Source organism: Miniopterus schreibersii, assembly GCF_964146895.1.
Source record: "Miniopterus schreibersii genome assembly, chromosome: 8".
Lineage (NCBI taxonomy): Eukaryota > Metazoa > Chordata > Mammalia > Chiroptera > Miniopteridae > Miniopterus > Miniopterus schreibersii.
The window spans coordinates 22,780,608-22,800,053 of record NC_138109.1 but is presented as its reverse complement, the minus strand read 5'-3'; the positions used below and the strand labels follow the sequence as shown (position 1 = coordinate 22,800,053).

General features: G+C 44.4%; 1 protein-coding gene and 2 pseudogenes across 11 annotated transcripts in view; 1 reads left to right on the top strand and 2 right to left on the bottom strand.

Annotated features, from left to right (window-relative positions):
- PABPC4 (poly(A) binding protein cytoplasmic 4) overlaps window positions 1–19,446 on the top strand; it is a 32,807-nt gene that overhangs the window by 6,901 nt on the left and 6,460 nt on the right. For 4 of the 9 annotated variants that reach the window (XM_081144988.1, XM_081144992.1, XM_081144993.1 and 1 more), the window contains exons 4-18: window positions 155–294; window positions 653–747; window positions 1,412–1,549; window positions 2,400–2,495; window positions 4,623–4,895; window positions 5,186–5,273; window positions 5,420–5,539; window positions 6,033–6,119; window positions 6,214–6,341; window positions 7,510–7,603; window positions 7,710–7,840; window positions 8,038–8,142; window positions 9,222–10,799; window positions 11,999–12,232; window positions 12,844–12,884. In XM_081144988.1, coding sequence (XP_081001114.1) covers window positions 155–294; window positions 653–747; window positions 1,412–1,549; window positions 2,400–2,495; window positions 4,623–4,895; window positions 5,186–5,273; window positions 5,420–5,539; window positions 6,033–6,119; window positions 6,214–6,341; window positions 7,510–7,603; window positions 7,710–7,840; window positions 8,038–8,127 — 1,480 coding nt within the window. In that variant the 3' untranslated portion in view covers window positions 8,128–8,142; window positions 9,222–10,799; window positions 11,999–12,232; window positions 12,844–12,884. The remainder of the gene's footprint in view (window positions 1–154; window positions 295–652; window positions 748–1,411; window positions 1,550–2,399; window positions 2,496–4,622; window positions 4,896–5,185; window positions 5,274–5,419; window positions 5,540–6,032; window positions 6,120–6,213; window positions 6,342–7,509; window positions 7,604–7,709; window positions 7,841–8,037; window positions 8,143–9,221; window positions 10,800–11,998; window positions 12,233–12,843; window positions 12,885–19,446) is intronic. The other 5 variants (XM_081144989.1, XM_081144991.1, XM_081144994.1 and 2 more) reach the window with 4 other exon arrangements.
- LOC308560458 (large ribosomal subunit protein uL24 pseudogene) lies at window positions 15,163–15,656 on the bottom strand (annotated as a pseudogene). Its single transcript has one exon. The product of its transcript is annotated as a large ribosomal subunit protein uL24 pseudogene (transcript).
- LOC308560770 (immunoglobulin-binding protein 1 pseudogene) lies at window positions 17,984–19,441 on the bottom strand (annotated as a pseudogene). The gene has a single exon. The product of its transcript is annotated as an immunoglobulin-binding protein 1 pseudogene (transcript).

The following is a 19,446-nucleotide window of genomic DNA, read 5'->3' as shown; positions in this document are numbered from 1 at the left end:
GGAGTTGGGTGTCTCTGAGCTTGCTCTCTTGGTGGTTGGATTGGGACTCGTGTTTTAACCTCTCCTGTCAGCCTTTAACCTGCATTCCTTTGGTCCCCTGGAAACCACGTTTTGTTTCTCTGGGTGATCACTGTTTTTCATGGTTTCTTTTTAGGTTCGTGGGCAGATTCAAGTCTCGAAAAGAGCGGGAAGCCGAGCTTGGAGCCAAAGCCAAGGAATTCACCAATGTGTATATCAAAAACTTTGGGGAAGAGGTGGATGACGAGAGTCTGAAAGAGCTGTTTAGCCAGTTTGGTGAGTTGAGTCCTTTGCCCCATGTGTCGTCTTTCACAGTCCACCAGATCTGGACTTCATCTGTTTCCATTTAAGAGAAGAGGGCACCTAGACCCAGAAGTAAAATACCTTGCATGACAAAGGTAGCAGTTTAGATAAGAATAGACACCAGGCCTCGGCTCTTGGCTTTACCCTACCTCATCCAAGCTCCAAGGCCATCTCAGCAGCTTGGTCAAATTAGAAGGCCAGGCACGGTGCCTCTTTCTTAATAGTCTATCTGGGTTCAGCAAGAGGTGGCTTCAGGTGGGCTCCTAGAGAGCCTCTCTCCTTGAGCTGTGGTAGAGATGGTGTTACTTATAGTTCTGTCCTTTGGTAATAGGTAAGACCCTAAGTGTCAAGGTGATGAGAGATCCCAGTGGGAAATCCAAAGGCTTTGGCTTTGTGAGTTACGAAAAACATGAGGATGCCAATAAGGTAAGAGTACCACAAGGGTTGGGGAAAATTTTGTAGGAAGTGGCCCCAGAGTGCGGACAGGGCCCTGATGATACATAGAGTGGAGCTGGAATTATCTGAGTGTCTAGTAGTGATGCGCAGTTACTGTACTCTGGAATGGCTTTCTTAAGGGGGCTTACACATTAATGTATCAGTTAACTGTTTTCGAAACACTTGGCGCACATAGCTGTCACCTTAGCTATTCAGCCTTACAGGTTGAAAATAGGACAGGTGTTTGTTCCCATTCATGGGCAAGGGAGCTAAGGGCCAGAGAGGAGTTGATTTGATAACAGGACAACAGCTACTTGTGGGTGAAGCATTGTGCTAGGCTCTTGACGTTATCACTTAATACAAAAGAACCTGAGGAATCTAGTGAACCAGGGTCGTGTCTGCTATGCTTGTGTTTGTACAACTGCACTATTTTTCCCCCTATATTATCTGGGCCAATAACCCATCTAAATATTAACCCCATTTTACTGATGAGGAAGTTTGGATTTTTGTAGCTGACTTTAGAGGCAGAGTGAAGTTAGTTTTTAGACCTATAGGGAAGGTTTTTTTCTCAGCATATTTGGTGAGACTTAACCTCCAGAGAGAGGCCCCTGCCTCTGTATCTTGTTTTAAAGATGCATATTTATTTCTTCTTTAGGCCGTGGAGGAGATGAATGGAAAAGAAATCAGTGGGAAAGTCATTTTTGTAGGCCGTGCACAGAAGAAAGTGGAACGGCAGGCTGAGTTAAAACGGAAATTTGAACAGCTGAAACAAGAAAGAATTAGTCGATACCAGGTGAGAGGTGGTCTTGGCACAGCCTACCAATAGGGAATTTACTGTGTGTGTTGGCAAAACTCCCAAATGTTTAGCAGGCTTTCTCGTTGGGGACTTGGAGCCTGCTCGCCATCATCAGTTTAAAAGGATACGCCTACCAGATATAGCAGCAATTCTAGAACGGGGACCAGAGAGATTAATTTATTCATTTAGGGACTGTGTTCCAGAAGCCTCAGTCTGTTGTTAGTCATGTGGGTTCCTTTTACTTAAATGATACATATTTGTTTAGAATGGTGGCAGGAAGAGCCCTGCTGGGGTGAGTGGTCAGCCAGAGTGGCTGCAAGTGAAGAATGATAATAGCATGTGACTGCATTGATGCTCCTATCAGAATCTTAGGGCAATAGTTTCTCAACTTTGAACCAGCATCAGAATCCCCTGCAGGGCTTGGTAAGACACGGATTGCTACCCCGGCTGGTGTGGCTCAGTTGGTTTAGTGCTGTCCCATGCAGTGAAAGGTTGCTGGTTCGATTCCTGGTCAGGGCACATGCCCTGGTTGCAGGCTCGATCCCCCATAGGGGGCATGCAGGAGGCAGCCTATCTGTATTTCTCACATCAATGTTTCTCTCTGCCTCTCCCCTTCCTCTCTCTAAAATCAATAAAAACATTTAAAAAAAACAACAAAAAAACTGGATTGCTGGGCCCCAGAGTTCCTGACACACTGTGTTTGGATTCTGGCTGGGAATTTACAGTTCCAATAAGTACCCAAAGATGCTCGTGCTGCTGGTGTGAGACCCACACTTTGAGAACCACTGTCTTACGGAATATATGGGGGAGTATAAAAGAGGAATTAACAATTATCCTTCTGCTGTAGGGGGTGAATCTCTACATTAAGAACTTGGATGACACCATTGACGATGAGAAGTTAAGGAAAGAGTTTTCTCCTTTTGGATCCATCACCAGTGCTAAGGTATTTTATATTGAGATTCTGGGATTGAAAGCAGAAGTTGAAATCTTTTAGCAGTTTATTGGTATTTGTTTCATTGACGGAATAGGATCTAAATTGTGTTCATTTCTGAGAATAGCTACAACATTAATCTAGCAAATTCCTCCTGGCATTCAATTAGCCATCTGAGCGTATGCTCTGGAGAATGACAATTCATTAAGTTATTACTGCGCTGTCTCCCAACTCCTGGGTATGGAGATGAATCTGACCGAGTCCCGCACTGCCAACCCCCCAAGAGCACCTGAATCTTTCCCATTCTTTGCTGCTTCGTGCTGGTGTGGGGACAGATGGTGCCACAGTAAAGCAGAGGAAATCCAGACGGGTTGTTTTCCATTTGTCTTGGGGCCTGTCTCTACAACTCTGCCACACTTGCTTCCTGAACGAAGGTATAATGAGGATTTTAGAGCTGGGATGGGAACTTCCATCCTGGTTTAGAAAGGAAGAGGAAAGAGGAGCAGGAAGTTTGTTTTTCTATATTTTGCCATGTGTGTCATTTGCTTGATTTTCTTTGATAATCAAATCAACTGAGTTAGCAGGGTAAGTATGAACCCCATTTTAAAGCCAAGGAATTTGATCCCTTGACAGTTTTCTCAGTGGTTAGAGCATCGGCTCACAGACTAAAGGGTCTTGGTCTTGGGTTTGATTCTGGTCAAGGGCACATACCTCGGTTGCAGGTTCAATTCTTAGCCCCAGTTGGGGTGTGTACAGGAGGCAACCAATTGATTTTTCTCTTTCTCTCTACCCCCCTTCCACTCTGAAAAGCAATGGAAAATAAAGTCAAGGTATTTGAGTCTTTGAGCAAGAGAATGCTGGTTACATGAGGATGGTGGACTGTATGTCACTGGCACTTTGGGAGTGTGACAGGATCTGAAAGTTTTGGGTGGTAGCCTGTTGCAAACACTAGTCCTGTTCAGCAGAGGTGCAGCAGGCATCACAAAGTCCACTAGGTTACGAGAAAGGAGGCCAGCTGGGCCAGTAAAGACTCTAGGTGACCCTGCCTGGCCCTTACCTAAAGTCACTCACAACCTGGGAGTGTCATAATAACTTACAGCAGAGAGTTGACCAGAGGACACCCTGTAGGGTTTCTGCAGTTCCTCGCCCAATCCCTCTTATCACCCACCTTGACTGGCCTCCATCAGCGCAAGGAATGCTAGTCTCCTTGCTTATTAGCACAATAGTCCAGTTGGCATTTGCAATAAGAGAGCCAAAGAGCCACATCTTGAAGTTTCATAGTCACCATTTTCATGATCAAGGTGTCTTGATCTTACCTTGTTGGCTCACTTCATTGGTAGAGAGTTGTTGAGTTGATACACATCTTTACTTCCATGGCAGTGAGCTAAGACACAAGATGGTGCCAAGCACACGTTGATACTGCTACCAGTGCTTCTGAACAGGTAGGCCAGGGAAAGGAATAAATAACCTTTTCAGTGAGGAAAAGAGCCATTTGTGAACAACTAACTATGGAAAAAGACTGCCTGAACCAGAGACATGTGACTTTGTAGTAGCTATTTGCCTCATGGACATTGAGGCTTAGGGGGCAAGTAAGTGTTTGGTTAATGTTGTACAGCTTAGAAGTTGCAGAGCCAAGACTAAAATCCAACTGTCTCCCAGCTGGTCATTTTTCTACTGTTGCTCCCATTCACTTAATGGAGCAGTCATTGGTTTTCACTCCTTCCCACATGTGGTATTTCAAAAGCATATCCTAACTGTGGTAAGAGATTCTTAAGTTTTGTTCACCAAAGTCTTAGGCAGATGAAATCTGTGATTAAATTGCCTGATAGTACTGTATAGATAGATCTCTTGTTGGTACCCAGAGGTAGCTATGCTGCTAGGTATCAGGAAACATCTTTCAGTTTCTAGTTTAACCATTAGCCATATCATAGTGTTTGGGAACTTTAGAATCTAACAAAGAATATGCCTAGGCCCTACCCTTAGAAGTTGTGACTCCGTTGGTCTGGGGTACATCCTGGAACAGAACAGACAACCTCTCTTCTAGACGTGGTTTCTCTTTCAGCAGAACCCAGGTTTTCTGGCTCTTAATAGCTGCCCAAACATAGAATGTCTTTTTCTTAAGCTGGTCTCCTTTTGTAGGTAATGCTGGAGGATGGGAGAAGCAAAGGGTTTGGCTTTGTCTGCTTCTCATCTCCTGAAGAGGCAACCAAAGCAGTCACTGAGATGAACGGACGCATCGTGGGCTCCAAGCCACTATATGTTGCCCTGGCCCAGAGGAAGGAAGAGCGAAAGGCTCACCTAACCAACCAGTATATGCAGCGGGTGGCCGGAATGAGAGCACTCCCTGCCAATGCCATCTTAAATCAATTCCAGCCTGCAGCTGGTGGCTACTTTGTACCAGCAGTTCCACAGGTGGGTCTGCTGACAGCAGCTCCTGTGGTGGTCGGGGATGTAAGAATTCTAGATCATCAGGGTGAGGATCCTTCAAATAAAACAAGGAAGGATTTAACCATGGTCATACATACAGTGGCAGGAGTACAGTAAAAGAATCCCCATTAACTGACCTTCCTTCCCCCAAGCTTTTGAGTAGAAAAAGCCTCTACCCGAATTAGCCAAGGCCTAGTAGTGAGATGAGCTAAGATACTTCTCTAGTGTGGACTCAGGTCCCTAAAATAAAAGGGCTGGGGTGCTCTTTCTTCCAGGCTCAGGGAAGACCTCCATATTACACACCTAATCAGTTAGCACAGATGAGACCTAATCCACGCTGGCAGCAAGGTGGGAGACCTCAAGGTAGGTGGTGGGAAACGGGGATTTGATCACCCAGGATATACCTACCCTGGTTTCCCCTGCCTCTTCTCCTTGTCCTCTCTGAGGTACAGCCTAGGTTCTGTTCCACATCATTCATCGCTGATGTGCAAGTTTTGTCTTTTCACCAGGCTTCCAAGGAATGCCAAGTGCTATACGCCAGTCTGGGCCTCGTCCAACTCTTCGCCATCTGGCTCCAACTGGTAATGCTCCGGCCTCTCGTGGCCTCCCTACTACTGCTCAGAGAGTCGGTGAGCAAACTGGCCTTGAGAAGCGTGGCCTGGGGAGGAGGGAGTCAGTATGACTAGGCTCTACCCAGGGTTGGTCAGTTTGTTGGGCTCACGGAGTCCTGGTTCTGTAATCTTAGCTGTGTGCTTAAATAGGTACTAAGGGGCAGAGAAACAATTCGTTCTAGGAGTGCTGGTTCCTTTTAAGAGTCTTTGCTCATTGGTGACTCATGAACAAGGTTAGTTGTAGAAGTTTGTTAGCTGGATGACTAGAGGTGGCCCATTCTTTTGGGTGGAGTTGGGAGAGTTAAGGAAACTATTTTTTTACAGAGTATGTCCCGTATTCCAAGAAGTGGAAAGAGTTGTATGTTATTTGTTGGCTGTTCCTTGAGAGTAGCAGTAGAGGCCCCATGAGTGATGTGTTGTGTGAACATGCTTTGGAATTTCTCCTTCCGTGGGGCGTGGCCAGTTGGACATCTGCTGCCAACACTGATGTGCATTTGCTGGTCTGTTGTAGGGTCTGAGTGCCCGGACCGCTTGGCTATGGACTTTGGTGGGGCTGGTGCCGCCCAGCAAGGGCTGACTGACAGCTGCCAGTCTGGAGGTGGTATTGGATGCACACAGAATGGGGAAAGATGGGATTTGACGGGTCTTTGCCCAGACTGATGGGCTTTAATTTTACTTGTTCTTTTCCTAAGGTGTTCCTACAGCTGTGCAGAACTTAGCACCTCGTGCTGCTGTGGCGGCTGCTGCTCCTCGGGCTGTTGCACCTTACAAGTATGCCTCCAGTGTCCGCAGCCCTCACCCTGCCATACCACCTCTGCAGGTGGGTCCACCAAAGAACGCTAAAGGATTTTCATGTGATTTAAAAGATGCCTTGGTTTGATTCCTTAAACAGGTGTTAAATGCCTGCTCTATATCAGGATACTATGTCCTGTATGTGACACTGCCCTTGAGGGGCTCTCTGTGGGTGAGAACGGGCTTAAAAGTATTCTCCCTGATAACAGTTACCTTGGAAATGCCCCGGAGGAGACCGCTGGTGCTTCCTGCTCTCCTTTTCACAATATATATGTGCTCATTCGGCTCTGAGTTTCCATTTCTCTTTCACCTCGACTGGCCTAGTCAATCCTTAGCTGCTCTGCAACATGATTGGTACATTGAGGCAGGAAAGAACTTCATGTCACAGAGAAGTTCAGCTTCAGAGGTGTTGAGGTGGGGCAGTTGGACCTAGATCTCAGGTTTTCTAAGCTGGAACTTGTCATCTCTGGAGCTGTGCTTCTTAGGCAAGCCACAATGCAGCTGGTTTGTCAAAAAGCTCAGTAGCACTTTGCTTAGAGGAGACACACAGCTTTGTAATCTATGAGCTGCTTCCTCCTGCTCCATGCTCTCTAAGTTGAATATTTCCCAGAACTTGACACTATGTGAAATAATTTTTGCCTGTAAGGCCCTACTTTTAGGGCTGTGCCTGGCATTGACCTTGCATGTTGATAGTCCTCAGGTATTTGATCGATAAAAACATTTGGTACAATAAAAGGGATGTAATTATAAATGGTTTGAAATTCATACCCTTTGACTCAGGCCCTGCTAGGAATTAACCCTAGAGAGGAAAAAAACTAATTTTCAGGAAAAGGCTGTACATATACATGTCCACTGGACCTTATTTATTAACAAGGTTTCAAATTCTTGTGTAAACCACCTTGATTAAATCAAAATCATTTGATAGAGATGGTTGTGCCAAACATTGTAGGTTTGTTTTCTTATTTCCCTTCCAATAGCATGCTGTTCTTAGTGTAGTTGGCTGTGTATATGCCCATACCACGGTTCCTCACCTCACACTCTACCCCTCAAGACTGCAGTTAGTTCCTTGACAGCAAGGATAATTATTCCACCTTCTCTTTCACATAGTAGACTTTCAGATGTTGAACAGTAAGGCTCTTGACCACCATCAAATGTCCTTTCCTTGGTGCTAACTCGCTGCCTCTCCTGGTTCCCAGGCACCCCAGCCTGCGGTCCATGTGCAGGGGCAGGAGCCCCTGACTGCCTCCATGCTGGCTGCAGCACCCCCCCAGGAACAGAAGCAGATGCTGGGTATGTCCTTGTAGAGGAGTGGGCCAGAGCTTGGTACTGACCTGGACACCAGTTTCCATTCTTTCCTGTGACTCAACTTGGTTTTTACTTGAGTATCTTCCCACAGGAGAGCGTTTGTTCCCACTCATCCAAACCATGCATTCGAACCTGGCTGGAAAGATTACAGGAATGCTTCTAGAGATTGACAACTCCGAGCTACTGCACATGCTGGAGTCCCCCGAGTCTCTCCGCTCCAAGGTGAGCAGGGTGGTCTCAGCTGCGGAGGATGACCGGTGGCCTTCAACCCCCACGTGTGGCAGAGAAAAGGGGCTGCTGTGGTGTGGGTATTTGAGAAAGTCGTCAGCACCAGGAGAAGCCACCACTGGACCTGGGCATCAGGGAGGAGTGGAGGGGCTCTCCTTAGCTGTCACTGACCACCCGGAGATTTCTCACAGGTGGATGAAGCTGTGGCAGTTCTACAGGCTCATCATGCCAAGAAAGAAGCTGCCCAGAAGGTGGGCGCTGTTGCTGCTGCTACCTCTTAGGCAAGGAAAAAAAACGTACGTTTGGCTATTTTTGTTTTCTGCAATGGTTTTGACTTATAAATATCTTCCTAAAAGATTAGGGACAATATATAGAGCCATGTTTCTGCCATTTAACCTGATAACTTCAACATGCTGTCATCTGGATGAGTTAACATGGAGAAAAGAGTACAGGTTGTAAATTATAGGGAACAAACAACAGTTTTCTCAATAAAGAGCACCTCCTTAGAAAGTTCTGTATAGCTTATTATCCTTTCCTGATGATTATAAGCAGACTTTCTTAAGAATTCCATTTTTGGTTTGGAATAATGATGAATATACAGGTTATCATAATCAGACCCTACAGCCTCATTTCTATGAATATCTCCCTGATTTGGTTGGAGATTGGTGAGGTCAGCTGTGTGTTTAGCCACTGCTTAGCTCTGGGAACACAGTAGGCACAGGCCTTGGTGTCATAAGTGGGAGACAGACACACAACTGACTGCAGTTACAGCATGTGTTCCAATCAACTTCTGGACTTGGGGGCCATGGCCCCTGTCTGCAGGGGATTGGATGAGTGAAGTTTAACTAGGACTTCTGACAAAGACTGATGAGGAAAGGAGAGAACCAAATGAGCAGAGGCATAGTCAAGGGAAAAGTGCAGGTGGTAAGGGCCAGAGCTAGTATGAAGGTTGGAGGTTGACTCAGCCGTGGCCCCTTGGCTTGTCATTTGGAATTTAAGCAAGAGAACCATAAAATTGTAGAAGCTTTGAGTACAGGGTGGCTTGGAAGGGTAGGAGCTGAGTCTTGATATATAGACTGTAGTTATCCTCAAAGTTCAGTGGTTCTCAGTGATTATAAGCAGCCCCTTTAGAGGACATTTGCCAATGTCAGGAGACATTTCTGGTTCTCACAACTGGGAATGTGTCACTGGCATCTAGTGGGGTGCTGCTAAACATTCTACACTGCACAAGACAGCCCCAGCAGAATTTTATCCAGGCCAAAATGTCAGCACTTGAGGTTCAGGAACTCTGCTTTGTAATACTTTTTATCAGCGAGGAATTTCAGTGAATCTCTGAGGTTCTTCTGATTATTTATGTTGGTGCTTTTCTTTCCAGGATTCAAAAGCCAAATAACCCCTCATGGAATTCAGCTCAAGGTTTGAAGACTTCCTAGCATGTCCTATGGACCTCGACACCAAGAACCACAAATTGCAAATTTAATAGGTCATTTTGTATCAAAAGGTCAATTAAGAAGCACCTAGAATTTTTCAATTAAAAGAATATATTCTCTGGGTTCTGCTATGGCCTAGACAGTGTTAACTTTTTTTTTTTTTTTTTTTGTATTGTGGGTTTTGATTCCACCCCTCCCCCCAAAATTGGTTTTATTTGATGTACCCAAGTCATAAGTTTCTCAATAAAGAAAAACATCTCCATAAAACTGCCTGTCTTGTATTTTACTCTGACCACACAGTTTTATTCTATAAATCTCTTTTCAGTAGAAGTAATTTTAGAATGTAAATAGGGTCAAATGAAGTTCTGTATAACTCATCCTTTCCTGCAGTTATAAGCAGGTTATTTTGGGTTAGGTGTGTAGAACTATCCCATTGCATTGTTACAGGAGGACTTTGTATTGACTTCATTTAACTTAGGAGAACAGGCGTCTGATCACAGCAGGCCTTGTACCTAATACAGGATTGGCACATTTCTGAAGGACATAGGATGAGATCCGTAGGACCTGGCCGCTCCCTCCGTGACTTGCTGGTGATGGGTTGTCAGTCCCTTCTATCTCCTACAAGTTTGTTGTGCATGCGGGTCTGCAGGTCCGGTTGTCCAGATTTTGCAACTGGGTTTTCCCCTGGCAATGGGAAAAGGCTTGGGAGATAGGTCTGGGCGGCAACCGCAAACAATTGCTCAAGTCCTAAGTGTTTTGTGGTTCTTTTAGTCCTCAAAATGACCATAATCTAGTCAAGGTCAACCAGTCTACTGCCCTCGTCCTCCAGGAACCCTTTTTCCCTTCCTGGAGCTTGGTGGGCTGTCCTTCCTCAGGGCCTTACCCACGTGATCCCTTTTCTTGGAATGTTCTTCCGCTTTGGTCGGCTCCCCCTTTTCTTTAAGGTCTGGCCCAGTCTACAGTAGATTCTCCCACTTTCTGATGCCCGTGGGTACTGCGGCTATGGATTTGTGTTTTGTATTATCTGACGGCCCCTCCGCACCTAGCGGCACCTAGTAACAGCTGAACCCGGTTGGTGCCACGGCATCTGCGCTGGAAGGTGAAGGGGCGGAGCGCGTGCGCGATGCAGACTTCCGGCGGAAGAGGGGGGGACAAGATGGCGGCCACCGAGAGGGTTCGTACGTTCACGGGTGAAGCGGCGTGACGGTGACGCCGGGTCTTCACCCGCAAGGCCTTGATTGAGTTGAAGTCCAGGCGGCACGTAGCGGCATGTTAGCGGCAGGTAGCGGCCAAGGCCGGTCTCTTTTGGGGCTTTATCCCTGCAGTCTGGACGGTGTTCGTGACCTAATGACGCCGCTGGTCCCAGCGCTACCCAGAGTCCTTTCCCCTCTGACCCTGGACCCAGAGCTGTGGTGAGATCTGTTACTGGGACCTCGGATCGCAGCCCAAACTTTCGACCCTGCTTCCTTAGATGAAGGCATTCCCAGAATAGTGGGGAATTATGGAAACAGCCTCGCGAGTTGGTGAGCACTGTGACGCAATTGTTTGATTGATTGTTGAAGAGGGGCTGGCGGTTTCCGGAAGTGACCGCTCCATCGGGAAAGATGAGGCCAGAGCTAAGTTTGAAAGGTCAGGAGTTGGGCATCCGAGGCGGGACCAAGCCGTTGGCATGGAGAGCAACAAGAGCGAAAGCCCAGAGGGCTGAAGGAGTCCAGTACTTGGAGGCAGATAGTTTGGACTGGAGAAGCGGAGGGGAAAAGAGGCTAGAGAGGTGGGCAGGGCTCAGGTTATGAAGGTCTTATATGTTATGCTAAGGAATTTGGGCCCATCCTGTGGGCATTGGTGAGCTTTTGGACAACATTAAGCAGGGCATTGTTGTCGTCGGACTTGCACTTTGTTGGAATAATTCTAGTGGCTCTATAGAGGAAAGAGAAACTGGAGGTGGTGAGGTCATTTAAGAAGCTGCCAGAGGGGCTAGATGTAGGCCTGAAGAGGGATGGGGAGAAGTCATCTTGTGTACCCAAAAGACTGTAGGGACCCCTCTTTCTCTGCCCTATGGCTCTCTTGCTAGTACATTGTTGCAGCAACTGTACCAAGAGTGTGGAGGACATTAGTTTAGAAGGAGCTTGGTGCCTTTGAGGTGAGTTGGCCGAGGAGGTGGATGAAAAGTTCTTCATGCCGTGTTTATTCGTTTTGGAGACATCACAGGTATTCAGATTCCACTAGATTGTGAAACAGATGAGTCTTCAGTGTCTCTCATGTTTAGATTCCTAATGCCAGGGAAAGAACTTGAGAAAAAATGTTAAATCATGTGCATTCTGTGTATGTTTGGTATGTAATGAAGTTAAGGAGGATGTCCCTGTTGGTCAACATCACTGATCTTGATGATGGAAAAGGAATATCTGAGGACAACAAAGCCAAGATGGTGGTATGGCTATGGGCTGAATTTTACAGAGATTGACAATTTGTTGGGTGTGAAGAAAGGCTTTCTCCACATTGGAACCATTTGAGGCCTTTGACTTCTGTTCATTTAATATATAAACTGTATTGTAAGAATCAGTAAAAAGATAGTCTTTGAAAACTCTTGAAAGGTCTGATTGTTGTTTTACACCACCTGCCGGGAAGCTGAAACCCACCATATTTTCTCACCAGACCTCCCTTCTTGGCAGCAGTGCATTTAATATATTGTTTTTTTTGTTTTTGTTTTTATTACTGATTTTAGAACAAGAGGAAGGAGAAGGAGAGAGAAACATCATTTGGCTGCGGGGACCAAGCCCACAACCCGGGCATGTGCCTTGACCAGGAATCGAACTGGCGACCTCTAGGTTCACGGTAAAATGCCAAACCAACTGAGCCACACGCACTAGCCAGCGCATTGGCAGCTGTGCTTTTAAAAAGCAGAGGGCAGCAGAGAAGCTCAGCCTCGACAATGGAGCCTTGGCCTCTGTTTACCTGGGTGAGTTTTCTTTCAGTTGGTATCACAGTTACAGTGCATACTTCTATTTGATCCCTGGTTGTTACTTTTTAAGATAGGAGATTTTGACCTAATTCTGCCACGAACTGTGTGTGACACTTTAATTCTCTGAGCCTTAAGTTTAGTTCTTAAATAAAATGGTAAGGCTGGCTTTTGGGGACCCTTCTACCCCTGCATTCTATAAATTAGTAACTCCTATTGCTCTTGCTCTCCGTCAACTAAAATAGCTGTGCTCCCTTCTTAAGTAGTGACCTAACTCAGTAGTGAGGTGAGTGCTCTGTATGTAGTTAATGTCCAATTGGAATAAATAATTGATAGACCAACATTTTTCCTTCTTTGTATAAGTCTTGTAAGCAAAGGTTATCAAAATGCTTGGAAAGTAACTTAAAGCTTAAATTGTGTAGTGGTTTAAAATTTTAGTCACTATTTTGTTATATTGACACAAATGCAGTGTCTTTAATATTTCTGGAAGCATTGCTAACTAAACCAAGGAAAATCTAAAAATTAGATTTTCACTTTATAAATGCCATCTGGCTTATAAATGGCTTCCTCCTCTTGCCCACATAATTAACTACCTATTTCTGCTGTTGTAGAAAAGCACCGAGGATTTGCTGTTGAATTCGAGTTGGCAGAGGTAAGTTTCAATGTTCACTTTTTTAATATATATATATATATATATTTTTTTTTTTTTCTTGATTTCAGAGAGAGGAAGTTAGACGGAGAGAGAGAGAGAAACATCAGTGATGAGAGAGTCATTTATTGGCTGCCTCCTGCACGTCCCCTGCTGGGGATCGAGCCCGAAACCTGGGCATGTGCCTTGACTGGGAATCGAACCCTGATCTTCTGGATCGTAGGTCGATGCTCAACTGCTGAGCCACTCAGGCCAGGTTTTTTTTCTTTTTAATCTTCACCCAAAGATATTTTTTCCATTGCTTTTCAGAGAGGGTGGAAGGGAGAGAGAGAGAAACAGAAACATTGACGTGAGAGAGAGATATTGATTGGTTGCTGGGGATAGCTCTGGAATTGAACCCTGGACCCTTCAGTCCTTAGGCCAATGCTCTAAACACTGAGCCAAACCAGCTAGGGCCACTGATTGCTATTTTACTACTGTTACTGTTGTCACTGCTTACAAAAGGTGCCATTTTCCATTTGGGTGGATGTAGTAGATTCCTGGGGTTGCCATAACAAATTACCACAAACATGGTGACTTAAAACAACAGAAATTTATTCCCACAGCTCTGGAGGTTAGACTGAAAACAAGGTATTGGCGGGGCCATGCTCCCTCTGAATATTCTAGGAAGAATCCTTTCCTTCCTGGCTTCTGGCGGCTCCTGGCAATCCTTGCATTTCTTGGCTTATAACTGCATCACTCCAGTCTCTGTCCCTGTCTTCACATGGCCTTCTTCCCTGTGTCTCTCTGTGTCTTGTTGTTAAAAAAAATATTTTTATTGCTTTTTAGAGAGAGGAAGGGGGAAGGAGAGAGAGAAACATTGATATGAGAGCAAAACATTGATCAGCTGCCTCCTGCATGCCCCCTGCTGAGGATCGAGCCCACAACCCAAGCATGTGCCCTGACTGGGAATCCAACTGGCAACCTTTCAGTACATGCATGGGTCAACGCCCAACCACCTGAGGCATACCAACCAGGGCTGTCTTCTCTTCTTATAAGGATGCCACTCTTTGGCTTTAGGGCCCATCCTAATTCAGCATGACCTCATCTTAACTAATTACATTTGCAAAGACCCTATTTCTAAACAGGGTCAAATTCTCAGGTTTGGGTAGATGTGAAATTTGGGAGACACTCTTCAACCCTCTACAGTGGCTTGGTGATGACAGTTGCCAAGAGGTAGGAAATTCTGGCTCGAAGTTCCCTTCATGTAGTCAGAATGTGGAAGACAGGTACTGCAGAGTCCTAAGCCTTCTGACCTGGTGTTGCTAGTTCCGGTTTTATTTGTGTATTCTCTTTCTCTGTAACCTGGGCGCATAGCTGTATACCACCAGCTCTAATAAGTGGTTAGTACTATACATGTTCTTTGTTAAATATGTACATACAGTCTAGGCAGTTAGGAAGGGAAAACATCTTTTCTTGTGCTTGTGCTACTAAGTTTTTATTTTAAGTACTAACTACAAGAGTTGAACTGCAGGTGTGAACTTTTTTGTGGGGGCAGGATACTGCAGCAGCTACTGATGATATGGTATGGCTGAGAATCTTTGCCCTTTTTTTTTTGGTTGTTAAATATATTTTTATTGATTTCAGTGAGAGGAAAGGAGAGGGAGAGAGAGGTAGAAACATCAATGATGAGAGAGTCATTGATCAAGCCCACAACCCGGGCATGTGCCCTGACCAGGAATTGAACCCTGATCGCCTGGATCCTAGGTCGACACTTAACTGCTGAGCCACACCTGGCCGGGGTCTTTGCATTTTATTGAAGCTGTTATTTGGTGTTTATTTACAGTACTCGTGCACATACTGTGTTTCCAGTTTCTGTGGTCAAAGTTATATAGGAAGCGAAGTTGTCATTATTAGAAAAAATTCACTATGAACTATTTATAAAATTTTTATTCAGATATTCTCCCCATTTAACATTTGAATAAATATCAACCATCTTTGTTGCCAATCTTCCCCTGACTGTTTTCTATCTACGTCAAAGGTCAGGAAACCACAGTTCATGGGCCAGAGCCATCCTGTAGCTTGTTTTTGTATGGCCTATGAGCTAAATGGTTTTTATATTTTTAAAGGATTATGGAGAAAAGAAGAATGTGCAGCAGAGACTATAGGTGGCCTGCAAAGCTTAAAATATTTACACTCTAACCCTTTTCAGAAAGTTTGTTGACCTTTAGGGCAGCGATTCCTTTTTTTTTTTTTTTTTAATTTTTTTTTTTTTTTTAATTTTAAGTTTTTAATGAAAATTGTATATAAGATTACTTTATTCCTGCATCTTCTCAATTGTTTCTTCTTTGTATTTGCCCTTTTCCTTTCCTACTTGGCAAGATTTGGCTTTACGTTCAAGGATCTTTTTGCGGTCTTTGTCCGGCTTTAGTGATAACTACCTTGCTGGGATGAATGCCCACATGAACAGTTGTACCATTAGCTTTCTCCCGTTGCACTCGTTCAGTGTAGATGACATACTTCTTCCTATAAACCTGGACTACTATGTCAATTTGCTGCCCTTTATAATGTCCTCGAACAACCTGAACTTCATCATCCTTCTGGATGGGCATGGATCGAACATTGTACTTCTGTCTCAGCTCTTTGGAAAGAGGAGAAGACATAATCTTCCTGCGAATGTGGGAAGGTGCATTGAAATGCCTTTTACGGTTCTTGCTCTGGTCAGAAGTCACAAAGGGATTGAACTTCATTTTGACTGTTGCTGATTCTACGATGGCTGCAAAAGGGCTAAATTTTTTATTGTTGACACTATTGCAGATGTCCCCCGTTCCCCTTCCCTTTCCCCAACTCCATCCCGCCCCCCAGCCATCCCCCCACCTTGGCTCTTGTCACAGACACTCTATTGTCTGTGTCTGTAGGCTTTGCATATATGTTCTTTAGCTAATCCCTTCACCTTCCTTTATCCAGTCACCCCTGCCCACCTCACCTCTGACATTTGTCAGTCATTTCTATGCATCCATGCCTCTGGTTCTAGTTTGTCAGTTTATTTGTTCATTAGATTCCACATATTAGTGAGGTCATATGGTATTTGTCTTTGCCTGCTGACTTTTTTTGCTTAGCATAATAATTTCCAGGTCCATCCATGCTGTTGCAAAATGTAAGAGCTCATTCTTTTTTTACAGCCATGTAGTATTACATTGTGTAAATGTACCACAGCTTTTTTTTTAAAATTTATCTTTATTGTTGAAAGTATTGCAGATATCCCCCTTCCCCCCCCATTGATCCCCCCGCCCCCCCTCCCTGGCCAGGCCTTCACACTATTGTCTGTGTCCATGGGTTATGCATATAAGCATCTAAGTTCTTGATTAATCTCTTCCCTCCCCCCCACCCCCACCTTCCCACTGAGATTCATCAGTCTGTTCCATGCTTATATGTCTCTGGATCTATTTTGTTCCTTGTCTATTTTGTTTATTAGATTCCACATATGAGTGAGATCATGTCAAACTGAATCAGGAAGAATCAGAAAACCTGAATAGGCTAATTGATGAAATCGAAGCAGTAATAAAAAAAAACTCCCAGCAAACAAAAGCCCTGGTCCTGACGGTTTCACAGGAACTTTAAGTTTTAGGGTTAGTTTACTAAAAATTTTTCTTGCTTTTTGAGGTAGGCCTGTAGTGCTATGAACTTCCCTCTTAGGACTGCTTTCGCTGTGTCCCATAGATTTTGGGTTGTTGTGTGTCATTTTCATTTGTTTCCAGGAAGTTTCTTCTTTCTTTCTTGATCTTATTGATAACCCATTCATTGTTTAAAGTCATGCTATTTAGCTTCCAAGTGTTTGAATGTTTTTGAGTGTTTTTACTGTAGTTGATTTCTAATTTCATGCCCTTGTGATCTGAGATGCTTGATATGATTTCAGTCTTTTTGAACTTGTAGAGCTTCAGTTGCAGTTGATTATTCAGGATGGTTTTTCTATATTTTAGTTGTAATTCTAGTTTGGTCCTAGGAGAGTTTCCATGTAGCTTCCACTCAGCACACCTAGAGCAGCAGTTTTCAACTTGTGTGCTGGGTGCACTGGTGTGCTGCAAGAATTTTTAAAACATGCTATACCTAACTAGTCAGGGCCACTGACCTCATTTCCCTTAGATTGTCAAATAAAAAAAACAATGACAACAGCCAACACAGTAGCCATCTGGTGTGCATGAGTCAAAATTATACCTATTTTCTTTTCCTTTTTTTTGTTTTGTTGGATCAGCAAATAATATATTTTTAGTGTGCCGCAGAATTTTAGTAATTAGTTTATGTGTGCCATGAGATGAAAAAGGTTGAAAACTGCTGCTCTAGGGCAGTATACTGCAAATAGAGTGTAAATGGATTGCAAGGTAAAATTGTGAATCTTATAAAAGAGGCACGATAGGATTTCATGAAGTATCTGAAAGTGATTATGGGAAACTGCTGTTTTTGCTCTAATTTGAAAAGTGAGGCTCTTTTGAGCCATTGAAAAGCGACGCTCTTATAAAGTTAAACCAATTAACAACTGAGGAAGAGAAGAGCTACAAGATTATTACAAGTTGGGTGCTTCAAAAGAAATGAATGCCTATTGCTGCTGTAACAAATTACCACAAATTTGGCAGTTTACACAATACAAATGTGTTACCTTACAGTTCTAGACATCAGAATTCCAAAATGGGTCTCACCAAGTTAAAGCCAAGGTGTTGGCAGGGCTGTGGTCCTGGAGGCTCCAGGGGAGAATGCATTTTTTTTCCTTTTCCAGCTTCTAGAGATTGACCACTTTCCTTGGCTTTTGGCACTTCCATCTTCAAGCCAGTAGTGACCAGGCGAGTCTTTCTCACAGTGTCTCTCTGAAACTAACTTCTACCTCCCTTTTCACAGTTAGAAGATCCTTATAATTATATTGGGCCCATCCAAACAATCCAGATAATACCCTTATTTTAAGATCAGCTCATAGCGTTAATTTCATCTGTAACCTTAATTCCTTCTTGCTGTATAATAAGCATATTCACAGGTTCCAAGGATATTGTTGGAAATAAAAATAGTACTTTATTCATCTTTGTTCCTAAGAACAAAGGAAATCTAAATCTTACTAAATTAAGGAATCTTATTTCATATGTTTTTTTAATTTTCATGAAAAGTTCCCCAGGGAGGGGAAGACTGCACAAGCTTTCCTTTGCGGGGAAGATGTGCACCCCCTATAGTCCGGTCTTGTGGGAAGACTAAGCCCTATCCTGTCGGTTAGTTACCACCTAGGATGGGTGTCCTTCCAGTCGTCCTGCTCCTGGGCATGGTGGAGTGTTTGCTCGTCTTTCTGATCTGGTAAAGCTCCCAGCTTCTGATGCTGATCATTCCAGCCATTCACCGTCATAGATGCCAAACTTGGATAGCTGCTCCAAATACTTTGGCTTGGGGCGCATTCTGAGCAAGAATGAAGGGTTTCATTGGAGACCTGGCCTGAAGAGGTGAGCGAGAAGTTGATGCCTCTTTTGGAGAGTCCCTTTCCCTCAGGACCTTGACTCCTGCTCAGTGCCCTCAATCTCTTCTAAGCCTGTACCGGTCCACTTTCAGAGGTGAAGGAGGTAACACGGACACGCTCATCGTCTGCTTCACCACTTCCCACAGCAGGTTTCAGTGCAGGCAACCTACGCTCCATCTCCTACTTCACTTGTGTCTCTATTTTAGCCTGTCTTTGAGATGCCATAGCAACGAGACTAAGATGGGCCATGGAGGAACTAGCAGTGTTATTTTCAGCTGAGTTGTTCTTGGTTTGGGGCAACTCAAACTCTGCCACATGATAGTGTTGGCACTGAGTTAAGTGGTTTAAAAAGTGTTCTTGAGCCCACTGCAAATGATCTAGACACTTGCTGGGGGTGGCTTGTTTCATGGTGAGTGCTCCTTGAAATGCTGGCACCATCAGGCACTTCAGGTTGGGGGAAGCAGTCTCTTCCAAATCTTCACTTGTGCTGAACAAGTTGAGCTGTGATAACAGTTTGGCAGCCTTCTTAAGGAGGTGCAGTCCCTTCAACACCTTCTCTTGGATTACCCAGGAACTACTAGGTTCCGCTGTTGCTTCCACTTCTTCTGGAAACTGCTTGCTGGTAGCCAACAGCTTGGGGAGCCGTGGCAGCAGTAACTCCTCTTCTGCAGCTGCTGCCATCTTGGGGGAGGGCACTAGTATTGCTTATTCTTGGATAATGAAATATTCCATACTTCATTCCATGTTCTCTGTTACTCTTCTGTGAAATGTCTCTCTCAACAGTCAGCAGCCCCATTTTTCTCCAGTTCAGTGCTGATCTTGACTTTTAAGGTGGACTCAGTTCTTGGTAACTGCATTCACCCTTGTAATTTCAGATGCAAAGATCATGCCAGCACCAACCTTCCTGTTAATAAGTGTATGGTGGCTCAGGGACTTTTTATGGTTAGCTTTGTGCTTAGCTTGCTGTTGGGGAAGTGGGTGCAGGCTCCCAACTTAGAATTAATCGTAAGTCTCAGACTTCTTAGAAGTAGATGGTAGGCTATTGGGTGTTCTTTTAACCTAACAAGGTTTAAGCAGCTGAGTGTATTGCAATCTTTT